Source organism: Physeter macrocephalus, unplaced genomic scaffold, assembly GCF_002837175.3.
Source record: "Physeter macrocephalus isolate SW-GA unplaced genomic scaffold, ASM283717v5 random_114, whole genome shotgun sequence".
In the NCBI taxonomy this organism is placed as follows: domain Eukaryota; kingdom Metazoa; phylum Chordata; class Mammalia; order Artiodactyla; family Physeteridae; genus Physeter; species Physeter macrocephalus.
The window spans coordinates 1-18,041 of NW_021145400.1; the positions used below are offsets into that span (position 1 = coordinate 1).

Sequence of the window (18,041 nt, forward strand, 5' to 3'; positions counted from 1 at the left end):
AGCCTTGGCCGAAGCTGACAACGTATCGGGTATGCACTTCACACCGTGCGGGGCAGAGCCCCAACCAGAACCGATCCCAAAGGGCTCCGTCAAAAGCATCATCGGGCTGAAGGTAACTTAAGATCGGGATCAGGGACGGACGGGCAGTTCCCAGGATGCTGTTCCAACGTCCCACTTGATGGGAGAGTGGCCTTGCCGCCGCCAGGGCCCGGGCTCACGACTAAGGATCCCGAGAAGGAAGAGGCCTGCCCCCGCTTGGCGAGAGCCCACTATGTGCCAAGCACTTGCCTTCACAGTTTACCTATGTGGTCCTCGCAAAAATGCGATAGGGTAGACATTGTCGTCACTGCGTCTCACAGGCGGGGGGAAGGGCGGCCCCGCTCACCTCGCTGTCCACCAGCCCGTTCTTGTCCCGGTGAGGAGACTCATACGCGTCCATCTGCTGCTTGGACACCCTGGCGAGCTTCTCGGCCAGCTCCCTCCAGCGCTGCGCCACCTCGACTGCCGTGGTCAGGAGCACGAAGTCCTGGATGAGCCTGACCACCAGGCCCTGGCAGTCCATCTTCAGTAAGGCCTAAGGAGGAAGGACGGAGCAGGCATGAGGCACGACGGAGGGCAGGCTGTGCTCTCATGGGAAGCCTGCACCGCAGAGACCACGAGCCGGTGCCCTCCACGCCGCCAGGCCCGACGCGCCAGCGCCCCCAGGTGCAGGAAACACCACCATCTGTGGGAGGTGCTGGGGCCCCCGCCCACAGATTCTCGTCCTCCTGGAACCTCCCAACGTGACCGAATGTCCAAGTAGGGATCTTGGCGGATGTAATTAGCTAACTTGAGGCCCCACTGGACTGGGGTGGGCCCCTCATCCAATGACTGGTGTCCTCATAAAGAGAGAAACAGACATGCAGAGACAGAGAGAGGCAGTCCACGTAAAGATGGAGGCAGACATGGGGTGATGCAGCCACGTCACTGGAGCCACCAGGAGCTGGGAGAGGGGCACGGGCCAGACCCCCTCAGAGCCTCCAGGAGGAGCCAGCCCTGCCGACACCTCCAGACCTGTCACAGGACAAACCTCTGCGGCTCGGAGCCTCCCAGCTCGCGGTACTTTGTCGCGGCAGCCCCGGACGCTGACAGGCAGGGTGCATCGGGACGACAGCGGTTCATCTGCTGCCTCCCCGACTAGGGCACCTGGAGAGGTGACGCCCTTTGCCCAGCCAGCCAGCTCGGCACGGCCTGGGGCTCAGAGCAGGACAAGCTGACGTCAGCAGGTGGGGAGCCCCAACGGGCAGAAGAGGTGCAGGTGAGGGCTCAGATCCAGGCCTCTTAGGTTCTGGAGACACACGAAGGCCTCGCGTGGAGGGGAGGCTAACAGGACCATCAAGAAAGTCTCCGGAGTTGATGGGACTGTTCCCTTGACAACGCTGCGAGAGCCTTCTAGTGTCTCTAGGATGGGGGTCACTAACTATGGAGGGACAGCGGCTCAGGAGGGCAACAAACGCCCGTCAGCCGGGAAGGAGGCAACGGGCAGAGCCTTGCCCAAGTCCCGGCTCGGCCCGAACAGCACAGGGTCACCTTGGACTCGATCCCCCATCCAGGAAAGGGGCTGGTCAGTCAGGTGGGCTTCCAACACAGGGCTCCACGTCCTGTGGGTTCTGTGCGGTCCCAGGCTGCAGGCTGTGTCACATTAGCGTTTCTGGCTCAAGGAAACAAAGCCACATCAGTAGCACAAGCCCGCAGCCCTCCTGTCTGCACGCATCACCCCAAGCTACGAGCTACACGGACGGCTGCTGGGTGTCGGGCTGCGGGTCCGGTGAGAGCCGGGACAATGCGTGTGCAAGCTCTGGGCGGCCAGGATGGAGCCCCAGGCAGGGGGAGAAGGCGCGGTGAGGACCAGGCTCTCATCCGCGGAGCCTCTGCCGTCCGGCACATCCTCGGACTACAGCCTGACACCTGCAGAAGCGACGGGGTCTGAGACCCCTTTGGGTCCTCGGACGTCGAGGATGCAACCAAAGAGATGCTGCTACCAGTCACCGGGCCCGGCCTTCTTTCTGTTCCTCTACGCTCTGTCCAAGCACCTGACGTCACTTCAAGCCTCCAAAGAGAAAGTGTTGAAAACAGCAACTGACCAACCAGCCAGCCCCTCCCCAGCTGAGCCAAACACGCCGCTGACGCGCTCCCTTCAAACATTTCGTGAAGACGCAGGCGGCCTGGCATCCGTGCAGGATCAATCTGCGGGGCTGCTACTTGAAAGAACGCAGCTATTTGTGAGTATTCTCACCTACGTTTTATGTTTATTTGGGGGGAACTTAACAAATGAAGAAATGGTGACTTTTGGGGGAGTCCCTGAATGCAGAGGCTGATGCCCCAGCATCTCAATCTTTGCCTTTAAAACATAAGATCAATGTGAGGCCGTCCTGGGTCCGAGGGGGCTATGAAGGTGGGAAGGCAGAAGGGAGCTTGAGGACCACGTGGTCCTTTTCGGATTTTTGTTTTTGATTTTAAATAAACTACCTTCACTGAGTATTGCCAGTGAGCCGGGTGCAGGGCGCATCTACCTCTCAGAAGCCCCCTGAAGGGAAGCCAAGCTCACCCCCAATTTGCAGGTAAAATCGGAGGGAAAGGGAGGGGCTCCCATACCTGGTGAGTGTTGGAGCCGGTCTGGCCTCCAGGCAGCCTGTCCCCAGCTGCTACCCACCGTGTGGGTTGCACGGTGTCTGTTTTATAGACTCCATAGATGCTGGGTGGCTTGTCCAGGGCCCCACAGCTCGAGGGCGCAGAAGTGGAGGCAGGTCCAGATTTCCCAGTGCTCAGGCCAGTGGCCTTTCCAACTGTGTGGGCACCACGTGACATCAGGCACTGAGCACAAAGCTTCATCTCAACGATTTACAGACTTCAGAAAACGGTCTCTGGACTTTGGTATCTTCAAGTGAAATTGTTTGAAAAAACTTAAATGTTTACTAGATTTGTGCTGCAGAAGATGTGAAGAGTATACAGGGATGTGTTTATGGTATGGGGAAGACGGGATAAACTGGTAGAATTCTGGATTTAAATTCTTTGGCTTGAATAAAAAACGACAACAAGGGGCTTCCCCGGCGGCGCAGTGGTTGAGGGTCCGCCTGCCGATGCGGGGGACGCGGGTTCGTGCCCCGGTCCGGGAAGATCCCACGTGCCGCGGAGCGGCGGGGCCCGTGAGCCGTGGCCGCTGAGCCTGCGCGTCCGGAGCCTGTGCTCCGCAACGGGAGAGGCCACAGCGGCGAGAGGCCCGCGTACCGCAAAAAAAAATGACAACAAGGTCCTACTTATAGCACAGGGAACTATATTCAATATCCTGTGATAAACCATAATAGAAAAGAATATGAAAAACAATGTATATATATGCATAACCGAGCCCTTTTGCTGTACAGCAGAAATTAACACAACAATGTAATTCAACTCTACTTAAATAAAATAAATTTAAAAAAAAAAAGGTAAAAAACAATTCTTTTGGCGTGGTGCGGTTTCAGCCCAGACACACAGGAGAGGCAGGGTGCCCTCCAGCCACGCCTGGTGTCCTGAGAAGGCGGCCGGCCAACCTCCCGTGACAATGGTCCCACCCAGGCCTCACAGTGTCCCAGCAGTGTCTGTGTGCTCAGTTACCAGGCTCCGCAGGTGGCCTTGTTTTCCAGGTAACAGAACCCTTTAGAGTCACCTGCTTCTGATTCGGGTATCCCTGGCGGGGGCGATCAAAGCTGCTCTCTCCCAGGGCACTGGGTGCAGGCACAAAGGTCCTGAGAAACTCAAACCCTCTCTCTGGCTCAGAGCGCTGCCCACACCACCGCCAAGGGGTAGTTCATGCATTTATTTTTTCTGCACGGCACATTTTGGGTGCCCACCAAGTCTCAGCAATAGAAAGTTTCTCAGTGGCAGGGATATGGCGCTGGAACCTTTTTCCTGTAGCATCCTCTTTAATTTCTGCACGCACACCAGTATACACAGGTGATACCAGAAATAAAGCACAAGGCTGGTTCCAGCTGGACTCCCACGAGCTGGAGTGACCCATGACTTAAGTCAGGGTGGCCACGTCTGCTCCAAGGGCAAGACAGGACCTATTTTTGGCTTTGCGGGCATGGCGTCTCTGCCTCAGCCACTCGACTCTGCCAGTGGGGTGTGAGAACAGCACGACAACACTTGAACGGGTGGGCAGGGCTGCGTTCCAGTAAAATTTCATTTACAGAAGCAGGTGGCCCGCGGGCCAGTGTGTCCAATCCCTGTCTGAAGAGACATTCTTATGAAAATACAACAAAACATCACTTTGCTGTACGTCCACCCCAGAGTCATGCTCCCATTCCTGAGGTGTTAAAACACCAGAAGGGCAGTCACCATGGCAACCCTGCTCCTCCCTGTATTAGCAGCCTTGGGCTTTGGGACCACCTGGCAGGAAGTTCCCAGGAACCGCCGTAAGTGCACAGCACGTAGTTAACTGTGTCCTCTTCTGGGGGAAAAAGAGATTTTGCTCCTGATTCAGAGAATCCCTCCACCCCATCCTCTCCAGCCCTAGCTCTCCCCGATCTCAACATCCCCCTTTATTTCCATTAGTTTTCAAGGTTCTCCGCGTTGATTTCACCCCCACACCTCACTCCTAAAGCAACCACCCACCTTGACTTATATCCTACAGTAACTTTCCCTTTTTCAGAAAAACTTCTCCGAGAGCCCAGAGCATCCTTCCTTCCTTCCTCCCTCCCTCCCTCCCTCCCAGCCAGGAAGACAGACACTGTGCCTCTCGTAACGCCCGAAGTCGGGAATAATCTCTCACACTGAAAGCGTGTTGTTGAACGAAAATACTTCCAGTTCTCCGAGAGCTGGGTTCCTCAGGATTCTGTCTGACACACACACACACACACACACACACACACACACACACACGAGATGGCCACCACCCAAATCCACGCAGTTCTACAGCACGAGCCAAACCCTTCTCTCTACTCAGTGCTGAGTGTTGTCATTAAGTCCTGGTACAAACACATAGCAATGTCTTCTGCTTGGGCTTTCGACCACACTCCGAAAACCACACACACACACACACACACACACACACACACACACACACACACACACACACACACACGAGATGGCCACCACCCAAATCCACGCAGTTCTACAGCACGAGCCAAACCCTTCTCTCTACTCAGTGCTGAGTGTTGTCATTAAGTCCTGGTACAAACACATAGCAATGTCTTCTGCTTGGGCTTTCGACCACACTCCGAAAACCCTTCCCCAACCCCACAAAGTGTATCAGAAGCAACATTAATGCCCTAAAAACAGAGGAACGTACTCTGTCGTTTCTTGCCTTCATGAAACAAAAGGAAAACTGACATCGAAACCCAAGGCTCAGAGAGGTGAGGAGAGTGTATACACACCAGCAGGGCTATTCAGTCTGGTCGCTGCAGTGATAGCTCTTGACACCAGCAGGGCTGGTAAAGCATCCCCTGTCATTCTCAGGCCTTGCACGCCCCGAAGTGACACCCCCTGCCACGCGCCAGCGCTGGCTCCTCCTGTCTCCGGAGGGCTCCTACAGCTCGCAGAACGTCAGGGAACGAACAGGGACAAGCGTGCAGAGCCACGGGGCCGGGACCTGGCTCGGAGCAGCTTGGGTAATGGTGAGACCAGGCACCGCTGCCCTACCGGAGACCGAGGACCAGAGCACCTGCCCAGCTGGGGGGCCCGCAGGCCCCACGCAGACACAGAGCCGCCTGTACATGCTCTCCAGGCAGGCGTGTACAGAACGCAGAATACGGACGGCGCAGGGCACACTCAGGGGACTGAGGAATGTGCACAGTGTCTACACCGCAGGCCGCTCACACGGGCTGCCTCTGGGAGACGGGCCGGGGCCCTTCTCCTGCTGTCCCTCAGGACTGGCAAACAGCAACGCAAAAAGCAGCATCTGCTGTTCTTACCAATAGAAACGTCAATGAGGATTATCTTCATTCTGGAAAAAAGCAAAACCTGGGGTGAGCCACGGCGGCGGGCAGACCCCAGGACCCCAGAGGCTCTGACGGTCAGCACCGATGTGCACATGGCCTGGGAACTGCCCCTCTCGGCCACACCGCAACGCAGACCCAGGGCCATCGGCCATCCTATCCCCAGCCGCCAGGGCACGATGGAAACAAAACCAGGGCTACTGCACAGGGCGCCCTCTTGCTAAGGTCGGCCAGGTCTGAAGGCAGAGGGGGGTACGAAGCCAAGGGATCCAGGCACAAGCGTGTGAGGGGCTCCCCGCCTCACAGCACTTCCGTTTGACCTGTACTTTTCATCTCTGACCTCTGCTAAAAATGACCCGCCCACTCATTGCCTTAACAAGAGGAGAATCCAGGGATGTGTGTGAAAATTAGATCCTCCACTGCCAGGTGTCCTGGTATTCTGAAAGTATGACACTCAGAGGGTGTGGGGGTGGGAGGGGGAGACTAGCTGTCACCCGAGTGTCTCTGAGACTAGAAGGCAGCAAGGAGCAACACACCTGGGTAGATCCCCAAGGAGCAGGACACACTGGATCCCCAAGGAGCAGGGACACACCTGGATCCCCAAGGAGCGGGGACACACCTGGATCCCCAAGGAGCGGGGACACACCTGGATCCCCAAGGAGCACGGACACACTGGATCCCCAAGGAGCACGGACACACCTGGATCCCCAAGGAGCAGGGACACACCTGGATCCCCAAGGAGCGGGGACACACCTGGATCCCCAAGGAGCGGGGACACACCTGGATCCCCAAGGAGCGGGGACACACCGGGATCCCCAAGGAGCGGGGACACACCTGGATCCCCAAGGAGCGGGGACACACCTGGATCCCCAAGGAGCGGGGACACACCTGGATCCCCAAGGAGCGGGGACACACCTGGATCCCCAAGGAGCGGGGACACACCTGGATCCCCAAGGAGCGGGGACACACCTGGATCCCCAAGGAGCGGGGACACACCTGGATCCCCAAGGAGCGGGGACACACCTGGATCCCCAAGGAGCGGGGACACACCTGGATCCCCAAGGAGCGGGGACACACCTGGATCCCCAAGGAGCGGGGACACACCTGGATCCCCAAGGAGCGGGGACACACCTGGATCCCCAAGGAGCGGGGACACACCTGGATCCCCAAGGAGCGGGGACACACCTGGATCCCCAAGGAGCGGGGACACACCTGGATCCCCAAGGAGCGGGGACACACCTGGATCCCCAAGGAGCGGGGACACACCTGGATCCCCAAGGAGCGGGGACACACCTGGATCCCCAAGGAGCGGGGACACACCTGGATCCCCAAGGAGCGGGGACACACCTGGATCCCCAAGGAGCGGGGACACACCTGGATCCCCAAGGAGCGGGGACACACCTGGATCCCCAAGGAGCGGGGACACACCTGGATCCCCAAGGAGCGGGGACACACCTGGATCCCCAAGGAGCGGGGACACACCTGGATCCCCAAGGAGCGGGGACACACCTGGATCCCCAAGGAGCGGGGACACACCTGGATCCCCAAGGAGCGGGGACACACCTGGATCCCCAAGGAGCGGGGACACACCTGGATCCCCAAGGAGCGGGGACACACCTGGATCCCCAAGGAGCGGGGACACACCTGGATCCCCAAGGAGCGGGGACACACCTGGATCCCCAAGGAGCGGGGACACACCTGGATCCCCAAGGAGCGGGGACACACCTGGATCCCCAAGGAGCGGGGACACACCTGGATCCACCTGTCTCCCCTTCACACCCCCTCCCCAATGCATTATCCAGAGCAGGTGGCTGCGTGCCTCCCTCCCACCCCGCCATGTATCAACATCTTGATTCAACCCAGCCTCCGGCCTCTCCCAGCCTCTGGTTCTACCCCATCCCGTTCCTCTGCACCCTGGCCCTTGCCCATACTGTACTTCCAACCCAACAGCGCCCCCCTGAGTCAGGGGGGATGTCTGCCTTTCCCTGGTCCACCCACGCCAAGGGGATCTTTTCTTCGGGGCCCATTACGAGTCTGCCTTGCACTCCTGTGGCTGTTCGCTCGGCATCTCCCTCAGGGAAAGGCCCCGCACGCAGCATCCCCTCTAAGCACACAGCAGGCACCCAGGAAACGCTGAACGAGTACGGAGCGCAAACACCTGCCCCTGGCTGGCCGTGATGGCTCTTCCGAGCTCCGTTAGAAGCTGCAGCCATATACCCGCCACCAGTTCTCGCTGGCCTGTTTTTGACAACAGAATTTGGCTTCAAAAGCTCTTCAAATAGGTGGTGCCCATTCCAACCCACAAGTCCCCCCAGCTAAGAGATCCCCAGGGCTTCATTCAATGCCCTCTAATGCCTGGGGACTCTGGGAGCTCTGTCCACCCTGGTCACTCTCTTTGGGGTCAGCCCAGCATCATGCCTCCCCCCATTTTCATTATAGTCGGGGGGGGGGCATCATCGGCGTTGGACGGCCATCCTCTGTCACAGACATGCATGGCTGCTACTGGAGAGCTGGGCGGACCGGGACAGAGGGGCATTCTCCACGGTGGTCACACCATGCTGGTGAGCAGGGCGGCAGAGGCACAGCGGGAGGTCGTACGGTTACATAAGATGCCTCTGGACCAGCTCTGAGACTGAAAACATGCACTAAAACAACAGAAAGAGGGGACGGAACCAGAGAACGGAAACACGTCTGACCTCACGAGACTGCGTCCAGATCAGATTCGTAGCCTGCATCCATCCATTCATTCCTTCATTCACTCATTAACTATCTGGTTGTTTCCTATGTGCCAGCGTCCCTTCCCTCGTGGAGTTCATATCCAGTTAGGGTAACGACAAGAACCATGAATACAAGTAAACAAGACCAGTTCAGATTCGAGAAAGCACTGTGAAGACAACGATACAGTAACACAGAGGGTCAGTGACCCAGAGACACAAGGTTGCTTTATCCAGGGTTGCAGGAAAGGTCTGACAAGAGGACACTTGAGCTGGAATCTGAAGGATGATAAAAAGCCACGACGTGAAACTGGGGGAAGAGAATTCCAGGCACAGGGAACTGCATGTGCAAAGGCCTGGGGCAGGGCAGCTGGGTGCGTCCTAGAAACAGACAAAAGGCCAGAGTGGCCGGTGTGCAAGGGCAGGTAGGGGCCCCCGGGCTGTGACAGGCGGGGCTGGGTCTTACAGGGCCTGTGGGGCGCAGGAAGGGGCTGGACCTCGTGCTGAGGGAAGTGGAGGGATGGACAACTCAGTCCTTGATTCCTTTTTCCTTCCCATCTCCCCGCAAATGTACCATCCAAAACCTTCACCACTTCTAATTCGTTCAATCACTGCTTCCAAACCAAGGAGCCATACTACACAGAAAACCACCTTCAAAATGAGAGGGGTGGGAAGAGGTGGTCGGGCTGCGACAGGGCTGGAGCGGGGGCGGGTTAGATCAGTGGCTGAGGCCGCAGGAAGCCTGACTGCTCAGTGGTTTGTTACGTCCCTGGAAATAAAACACCTGGTTTCCAGTGACTCCTGAGACACACTGGGATAAATCAGCCTGTGGTTTCTAGAAGTCTGGCCAACCATTCAAATCCGCCAGCCCACGAGATGAAGAGATAGGAGAGAAGCCGGGGGAAATGCTGCAAAACCAGTTTCACTCGTGTACCGCAAATCTAACTTGTCTCAGGGCCACGTTCCTGCCAAGGTCAAGGTTCATTTCCTCCTCTCTGGGAGTCCTGGTGGCTGTGGGCCTGGGGGGCGGGGGGCAGGGAGAGGGTCTTGGACGCACACAGACCCCCATCCTCGCACACACTAACCCAAGGAAGCCACCTGAAAAAACTGCTCTCAGAGAAAGTTCTCCAAGTTGAATAAAAAAAGATGAAAAGAAATGAGGAGGAAATGGAAGTGAGAGCCACCTCTGTCCAGGGCGGGAGGAGGCCGCTCAGGTCGATGCATCCTGCGCCTCTGCCGGTTCCAGGTGGGCATTTTCTAGCCGTGACGAAGGAACGGTCAATACCCTTTATGTTCCATGAAAGCACATCAGTCCACCGTCGACGGAGGATCCCGGCTGGACGCTCACCCCTGCCCACCGTGCGAGGTCCATCCACGAGGGCACCGGGCAGCTCGGGCTGGAAGCAAGCTCCGGGAATTGATCTCACAGGTGGGCCGGCGAGGCAAGCCCCTGAGGGGAGGGTCCTGGGTCCCAGCTGTGCAGGAGCCCCATCCAGCGCAGGGGGAGCTTCCTCTCTGCCCATCCCCACCCCCGCCTCACCCCTCCCCGTCGCCATGACAGCCGGCTTCCGTCCCCCGCCCCCAACTGAAGCTGCCATCGGCGACCCATCAGCGATGGACGCCCCCTGGATGCCACCTCCGGTTCCCGTCTCCCTCCTCCGGGCAATGTCGGGTTCTCATCTTGCTCCACGCATCTGACACTTGCTAGTATCTTGGGGCCACCGACAAGGGGTCTTTCTTCGTGCCCCGATCCCTTGCCGGACTGCAATGCGTACTGCCCGCAGCGGGGGCCATGCCACCGTGGACCACGTCCCTTCTGTCCGCCCGGCCCCACGGGGCAGCCCAGGACGTGCACGCAACGATGACCCTTAGCCGCACACCTCTGTCCACGCGTGCACCCTCCCTCACGCAGCCACGCCTGGCCCAGCCGTTCCAACAGGCATTCACCCAGGATGGCAAGCGCTGGGGGGAGGGAGGGGAGTTGAAGCGGCAGAAATTCAGGGGCGCTGGGAGTCCCACCTTACGGAGATGAGGTGAGGCGGCGAAGAGGTCTGTGTGGGGTCGGCGGAACACGAGAGCGAAGCCTAGGACCGAGTCCCGGGGGTTTCCCGTGGGAACAAAAACTAGCGGCGTGTCCACGTCACGAGGACCAGGAAGGGACCCGAGTCGGCTTGTACCATAGAAAGAAGTCGACAGAGCATGCCCGGCACAGATTTGACCAGCGACGCCCAGAGGACGTCGGGCTTCTCCCAGGTAACTCCGCCAAGGCCTCCACAGCCGAACCGGCAGTTGGAGGGGGCCACCTGCGGGCGGCACGACCAGCGCAGAGCGCAAGCCTGGTGGAGGCCGCGATCGGGTCCAGAAAGCTTGCCAGCCGGCTTGTGGGCCGGCTGTGCCCGGCAGTGGGAGTCCCCCCTCTTTCCTTCTTAGGGTCCAAGTTCCCAGCTGGGCTGGCAAAACAGAGGCCGCCCTCACCCCAACTCAAACGCACGCAAGGAGGAGGAAGAGGAAATGACACAGAGAGAGGGGAGAACCTTCAGGTGAGGCCTGGAGAGAAAAACTCACAACGAGATAAAGTCAGACTTTGGGGCGGGGGTTCATCAAACTTTCGAGTCACAGATCCCGCTGGGAATCTGAGGAAAGGATGGATCTTGTCCCAAGAGACCTAAACAGGGGCGGGTGGAGCACAGGGCCCCCTTGCGCACCCGACCGGGCAGGCAGAGATGCCTTCTGGACCTCCAGAGGAGCTCACAAACTCAGCAGGAAGAGACCTGAACGACCCTCACCGCGGGGGCTCCGAGCTGTTCGGGGGCCCCCACCGGTCCCACGGCAATGCCTATCCCCAGGTGTGTGTGAGTTTCAGGGAGCAGAACGGGGGCCCAGACACACCGGCCCACTGACTCCCGACACCACACCCGTTCCCACACGCGCAAGGGAAAGGCTGAGGCTGGACCGAGAGCCCCGTCCTCCACGAATCCAAGCCGCACCGGGCACTTACCATCATGAGCTCCTTCTGGAAGGACTTCCGGTCTTTGTTCTCCGTGCTGTTGCAGTCCTCCTTCAGCTTCTCCAGGACGGACGCCACCCGCTCGGGTTCGCTGTCCAGCTCGGCCCGGCAGAAGAAGGTGAGCGGCAGGTTCCCGTAGCCCAGGGCGTCGGCGAAGGAGCGCCAGCTGCTGATGTTCTCCATGAGCAGCGTGCGGACGGAGGCGTAGATGTAGGTGAGGAACTTGCACGGGCGCAGGATCTGTTCCAGCAGCACCGACGTGCTCAGCTCGGGCCCGGAGAGGAGGCTGGGCCGCGCCTCGCCCACCACCAGCACGTTCTTGGCGTGCACGAGGCCGACCCTGCCCTGGTGGTAGCCGACGTACCACTCCTTGGTCCACAGCTGCCCCTTCAGCCGGATCTTCTCCTCGCTGAGCAGGGCGATGGCGTCCCCCTTCTTGTACTCCAGCAGGTAGTGGTTCTTGCTCTGTCGCACCACCGTCTTGAGCAGCTTGCCGAATTTGAGGCTGGACACGGGGCGGTCCTGAAACGTCGGGTACTTGGCGGTGGCAGCAAACGGGGACAGGATGATCTTTCCGACCTCGTTCTTCTTGAGGAACCGTCTCTGCCCGGATGGCTTGATGGCGCTTTTCGGGGGTGGCTGTGGGGTCTGGACGCAAAACTGGGTCAGGATGGCCTCCCGGCCGTCTTTCACCTGGACCCGCAAGGTGAAGTCGGAGAGCTCGCTGGCGTCGTGGCAGCTGATGGAGAAGATGAGGCGGCTCACCTTGCCCAGCTTCACCTGGAAGCCTCTCACGGCCTTGGCCTGCTCGCTGGCTTTGACCTCGTAGTTGGTCATGTTGGAGAACATGCAGACTCGGAGGTCCTGGGGCCTGGACAAGACGAACTGGTGCTTGCCCCAGAGCTGCAGTGCCACCGGGGCCGGGCTAGGGGCCTGGCGGGTGACCTCGCTGACCAGTAGGGTCTTGGGGGCACAGTCGTGCCCGAAAATGGTCACCACCGTCTTGAAGGACGGGTGGATGTGTTTGGGGCCATAGAGACCCACGGTGACTTTTTTATTGATGAAGTCCCAGACCGTGGAAGGGTAGAGGATGCTGGGGCCGTGGGCAACAATGGCCAGGTACATACAGGGCTCCAGGTTGTCCAGCTGGACCTGGACCGTGTCCCCATAGCTGTGGGTGAGTGGGATGGGGACATAGGGCCCCTCCTTAGAGTCGCTCCTCAGGCACTGGAGGCCCACCGTGCTTTTGCTGAAAATGTCACTTTTCACCTCAGCTGAAACCTTCATCTCCAAGAAGATGTGGGTTTTCACCTCCAGGTTGCTCAGCTTCACCTCCAGCACCGGGCTGATGCAGCTGCACCTGTCACTGTTGAGCTCCAGCGGGGGGTCCAGCAGAGCCTTCATGGAGATCTGCTGCGTCTCCCCTGGAGCCACGTGGCCTTCGGGCACGTGGATGCTGACGTTGGTGTCGGGAAGCTGCACGGCGCCCCCCGAACTCTCCAGCTTACACACGATGTTCGTCTCCACCGCCTGGGTCTGGCCCCACCCGGGACTCTGGCCCAGCAAGTCCAGGTCGTGGCAAGACCGGGCCAGCTTCCGGTGGCTCAGCCAGGCAGCCCGGAAGTCCTCCCGGCTCTGGAACTGCTCGGGGGCCGGCGACTTCAAGCCCGTGAAAAACCCCGAGGATGCGGGAGTGTCGGACTTGGCTTGGAGGACGGAGAGCTCCGAGAGGCTGTAGGAGCGCTTGCTCCGGAAGAAAGGGTTGTCCCGCCTGACCGTGGGCTCCGCGTGAAGGCGGCTGGTGGCCGGCAGCTCGCTGAAGATGTTGCCGGCACTGTTGGTCGTGGCTGGGCTGGACTCGGTGAACGAGGACGTGCCCGTATCGAAGAGCAGCAAGTCCACGGCGCTTCTGGGGGTCGGTAGGTCCACGCTGGGCATTGCTGGCACGTTCCCACTGAGAAACGGGTTTGTTTGGACGCCGTTCCAGAAAGGATTATTGCTGTAGGTTTTGCTCGACGCCCTCCTGTCGTCTGTCCATCCTCCGAGCAGATCTAACTCCTTGGCTACTTCGTCCGGGCTGTCTGGAAGATTGTCGATCATCCCGCTGTCACTTAAGGTGGAGTTCCGGTAGTTCAAGGGCTGCACGTAAGAGGAAGGGATGTAGCCCATCTCCGTGGTGTTGTGTGCGTACCACCACTCCCCGCCCGACGTATCCAGGACGTAGAGGTGGTCGCCCTTGGAGAACTTGAGGGTGGTGAAGTTGGTTGGGCAGTAGTCCTTGATTGCAATCACTTCCTTTGCATTTCCAAAGGGCGTGGGATTGTCTACCAGCAAGGCACTGGGAGAAGGCACTGCGTAAAACACAAAGAACAGGAGGTGAGGGCGGGCCCTCGGGGCATCGTCAAAACCGGGGAGAAGAGCGGTCTGGAAAACCATCACCCCCGACAGGGAGACGACGAGTCCGGCAAGCAACCGAGAGAAACAAACCAAAGCAAAATCTGGTGGGCGATTCACCTGGCCGACAGCCGAAATCGAGCGCGGTCGCCCCAGATCCTGTCACATATCCCAACGCGCAATCTGAGTCAGGTGGGAAGGCCACTGAGAGTCTCTCCACCACCCACAGAAACATCAATCAGCACAATGCAATTATCAATATGTCCCAGGTTTCAAACATCTCATTCTGACCCAACTTTTCTTTATGTTACTAACTTACCGGGACTGCTGCTAGGTCGAAAGAGAAGCTGAATGTGATTTACTGAGAAAACACAGTGACGCTGAGGTAAGTGACCCACTGCATGTAAGCAGGGACCGGGAAAGACCCGCACCAGAATCTCTCCGTGTCTAAGAGCTGATTCCATGTCCTGCCTTCAGCATAAACTACATAAACCAAGGGGACGGTTCCCTTGACTATCAGGCCCGTCTCCTAGTTTCCAAGTTGAACCCATTCTTCATCAAACTGTTTATATGAAATAAGATTTTTCAGGTTGGTCTCTTTCAACCTCTTTTAAACGATCATTCAGAACAACATGGAAATGGTCTCTCTGTCATCCCTTGAAAATCAAAGGTTTAGGTCTGGTGGTAATTCACATTCTTTTTGAACAACTCTCTAAGCAATCTGAAAAATCCCAACACTTTAAACAGTGACTCAAGCTAATTTATGGTTCTTGGCGTTCAACTGCGTGTTACCAAGGTAGACAGCAATCGGAACAGCAAAAAAAAAAAAAAAAAAAAAAAAAAAGTCATCTAAACAAGTAGGGTGTGTTTTGAAAAATAACAGATAATTAGAAACCTAAGTGTTTTTCTCTCCCTCCCATACATAACAAAGTACATATACTCAGAGGATGAAGAAACTTCTGATGGAAATAAGCCCATATATTTCTCTCCAACGCCCCCATCCCAACTGTCCCTTGTTTTACGGAGTTTGCTGCCTTCCCGTGACAAACAAATGAAAGTAAACTTTTCTTAGTTGCTTATGTAAACAAGCAAAGAAAGGACTACATTTTTAGTGGAACTCCACCTACATCTTATCTAATATATGATTAAGTCAACAGACATCCTATTCTACCAAATTGGCCCTCCCCCCACCAAAAAAATATCATTTGCCAGTTTCCCTTTCCTTTAAAAGGAAATAGTGAGGGGACTTCCCTGGCGGTCCAGTGGTTAAGACTTCGCCTTCTAATGCAGGGGTTGTGGGTTTGATCCCTGGTGGGGGAGCTAAGATCCCCCCCCCGCCACAAAAAGCCCAAAACATAAAACAGAAGCAATATTGTAACAAATTCAATAAAGACTTAAAAAAATAAAAAAGGTCCACATTAAAAAAAAAAACTTAAAAAAAAAATAAATAAAAGGAAATAATGAAAATTAAACTGCATGTCCCCAGCAAAGTCTAAGGCAATAAAGTAGGAAACTTCTATTTATTTACACTAACTAAATTACAGAGATATGCTTATTAGCAGGGTGTGGACCTGGGACTCGAAGGCTGTCACCTACCACCCTGTCTGGGGTGTCGGGGAGAAGCTGGTACTGGGATTGCCAGACCTGGGATTTGAATCTACACCCTTAGCAGCGGTGTGATCTCTGGGGCCTGACATTCTTCACGATGGATGAACCACCTTTCCTGGATGGGCTCTGGCGAGGATTAAGCCAGATGATGGTGATGAAGTGATTAGCACAATGATGCTTAGTACAAGGTAAAGACTCACAAAATGTTACGTTTAAATAGACATCTCCGGCCCCCTCCTAACTTAATTTTTCTCCATAGCATTTATCATTAACCAATATAAAATGTACCGTAAATATTTATGTTGGTTTCATCGGGGAGGGCTCCGTTGCCCCACTAGGGTGTAAGCTCTGCTAGGCTATGTTTCGCTCACAGTGGTGTCCTTGGAACAGGGCCTGTGTCACAAAGCAGGTGCCCAATAAACATCCATGGAATGAATGCTCATCCTGTAAGCTTACAACAGAGACGCCATATCCATGTTATTGGGACAAGGTGTTATCCAAAGGCTAAGTTAGAATCCCCCTGGGCTGTGCCCTTCTGCTATAAAATCACACCACAGAGCAAGCACTTAACACTGAAGGGGGGCAGTGAATAAAAACAGCCAAGTCAAAGATAATGGCTTCGAGGGGAGGTGGAAGAAGGCAGACGGGTCAGCTGGGGTCAGGGGATAATATAAGATTTTCCCTCCCACTTTGTTTTCCAGTCACAGGCTCCAGTTTCCTTGACACATCTAATGAAAATGTCACATAAAAATTAAAACCAAATGAAAATCAAAGAAAGTTGGCCAGCTACTAAAATCTTGTTAGAATTCCTCAAAAGTTATATCCCTATTATGTTCCTCCAGAATAATTCCCTTACAGTAATTTTTTTTTTTTTTTTTTTTTTTGCGGCACGCGGGCCTCTCACTGTTGCGGCCTCTCCCGTTGCGGAGCACAGGCTCCGGACGCGCAGGCTCAGCGGCCACGGCTCACGGGCCCAGCCGCTCCGCGGCATGTGGGATCTTCCCGGACCGGGGCACGAACCCGTGTCCCCTGCATCGGCAGGCAGACTCTCAACCACTGCGCCACCAGGGAAGCCCCCTTACAGTAATATTTTTAAAATTAAAAACCAAAGTTATTAGGCAGGCTGTGTACATAACCTGAGAAGACGTATCAGTGCAAATGATCACTTTAGTCTTCTTACCAGACCGGAGAATAAAAATGGTTTTACTCAAAATCCCAAGCACTCTCCTTAGGAGAGGAGCAATAACAGATATTTCACTCAAGGATGAGGCTTGTCTGATGGGAGAGGGCACCCCTTCCTGTTGGGCCCCCGTGGAAGTGGAGCACGGTGTGAGCTCCCTTCCAAGACCCAGCCCTCTGCTTATCAGACAAGGGCCACAGACACCTGGGGTGTACACAAGGCTGGGGCTTCCATCCAATCAAATGCAGGAAACTCCATATCGAGTTCCATCTTAATGAATTCTGGAGAGCGTTGCCAGATTCCCAGGTACCTTGATTTTAATACAAGAAAAATATCCCTGGGTGTCAGGAGGTTCAGTTCACTGAATAATACATTTCCTACCCTCTGCCTCGGTTCTTATGCAGGAAACACATTCATTAGGGCAGAAGATTCTGCAGCAGATATTCTGGCTGGAATAGATTCCCACCTTGAAGCCGGTTTTACCATCGGCATGGGTGGGGAGCAGTTGGGCCGAATGCTGCCTGGGCCACAGGCTGCCCCTCGGGAGTGGAGTCAGGGGGTCTCTCCCCCGCCACCCCCCCAAGCTAACCAGCCCCTCCTCACATCCCCAGCTGCCTCGCCTGCCTTCCTCCCCCAGCTGCAGTGTTCTTTTAGGAATAACAGCTCCTCCCAGATCAGCATCATCATCGTCTTTTAAAATTCAGCTCTCTGCCCCTCGTTTCAAAATCCCAGCCCAGGGCTTCCCTGGTGGCGCAGTGGTTGAGAGTCCGCCTGCCGATGCAGGGGACGCGGGTTCGTGCCCCGGTCCGGGAAGATCCCACGTGCCGTGGAGAACCCCAAAAAAACCCCCCCAAAAACCAAAATCCCAGCCCAAACTGCACGACTTGAGCTCCCAGTTTCCCGCTTCAACCATGACTAGCTGGGCTACAAAGTAAGAAAACAATGCCCATTACCAGACTACGAAAAACAAACGGCGTGATTATTTATAGCAACACACAATAGGTCCGCTGCTCTTATTAATAAAGCCTCATGATTCCCTTGCTAGTCTTTTCTTTAAAAGAACATTTCAAGGGCTTCCCTGGTGGCGCAGTGGTTGCGCGTCCGCCTGCCGATGCAGGGGAACCGGGTTCGCGCCCCGGTCCGGGAGGATCCCACGTGCCGCGGAGCGGCTGGGCCCGTGAGCC

General features: G+C 56.4%; 1 protein-coding gene across 5 annotated transcripts in view; it reads right to left on the bottom strand.

Annotated features, from left to right (window-relative positions):
- Nucleotides 1–13: 13 nt before the first annotated feature.
- Nucleotides 14–18,041, bottom strand: part of SH3BP4 (SH3 domain binding protein 4) — a 93,694-nt gene continuing 75,666 nt past the window's right edge. For all 5 annotated transcript variants that reach the window (XM_028484061.1, XM_028484058.1, XM_028484060.1 and 2 more), the window contains 2 exons: nt 11,667–14,026; nt 14–574 (listed from right to left, as the gene is read on the bottom strand). In XM_028484061.1, coding sequence (XP_028339862.1) covers nt 344–574; nt 11,667–14,026 — 2,591 coding nt within the window. In that variant the 3' untranslated portion in view covers nt 14–343. The remainder of the gene's footprint in view (nt 575–11,666; nt 14,027–18,041) is intronic.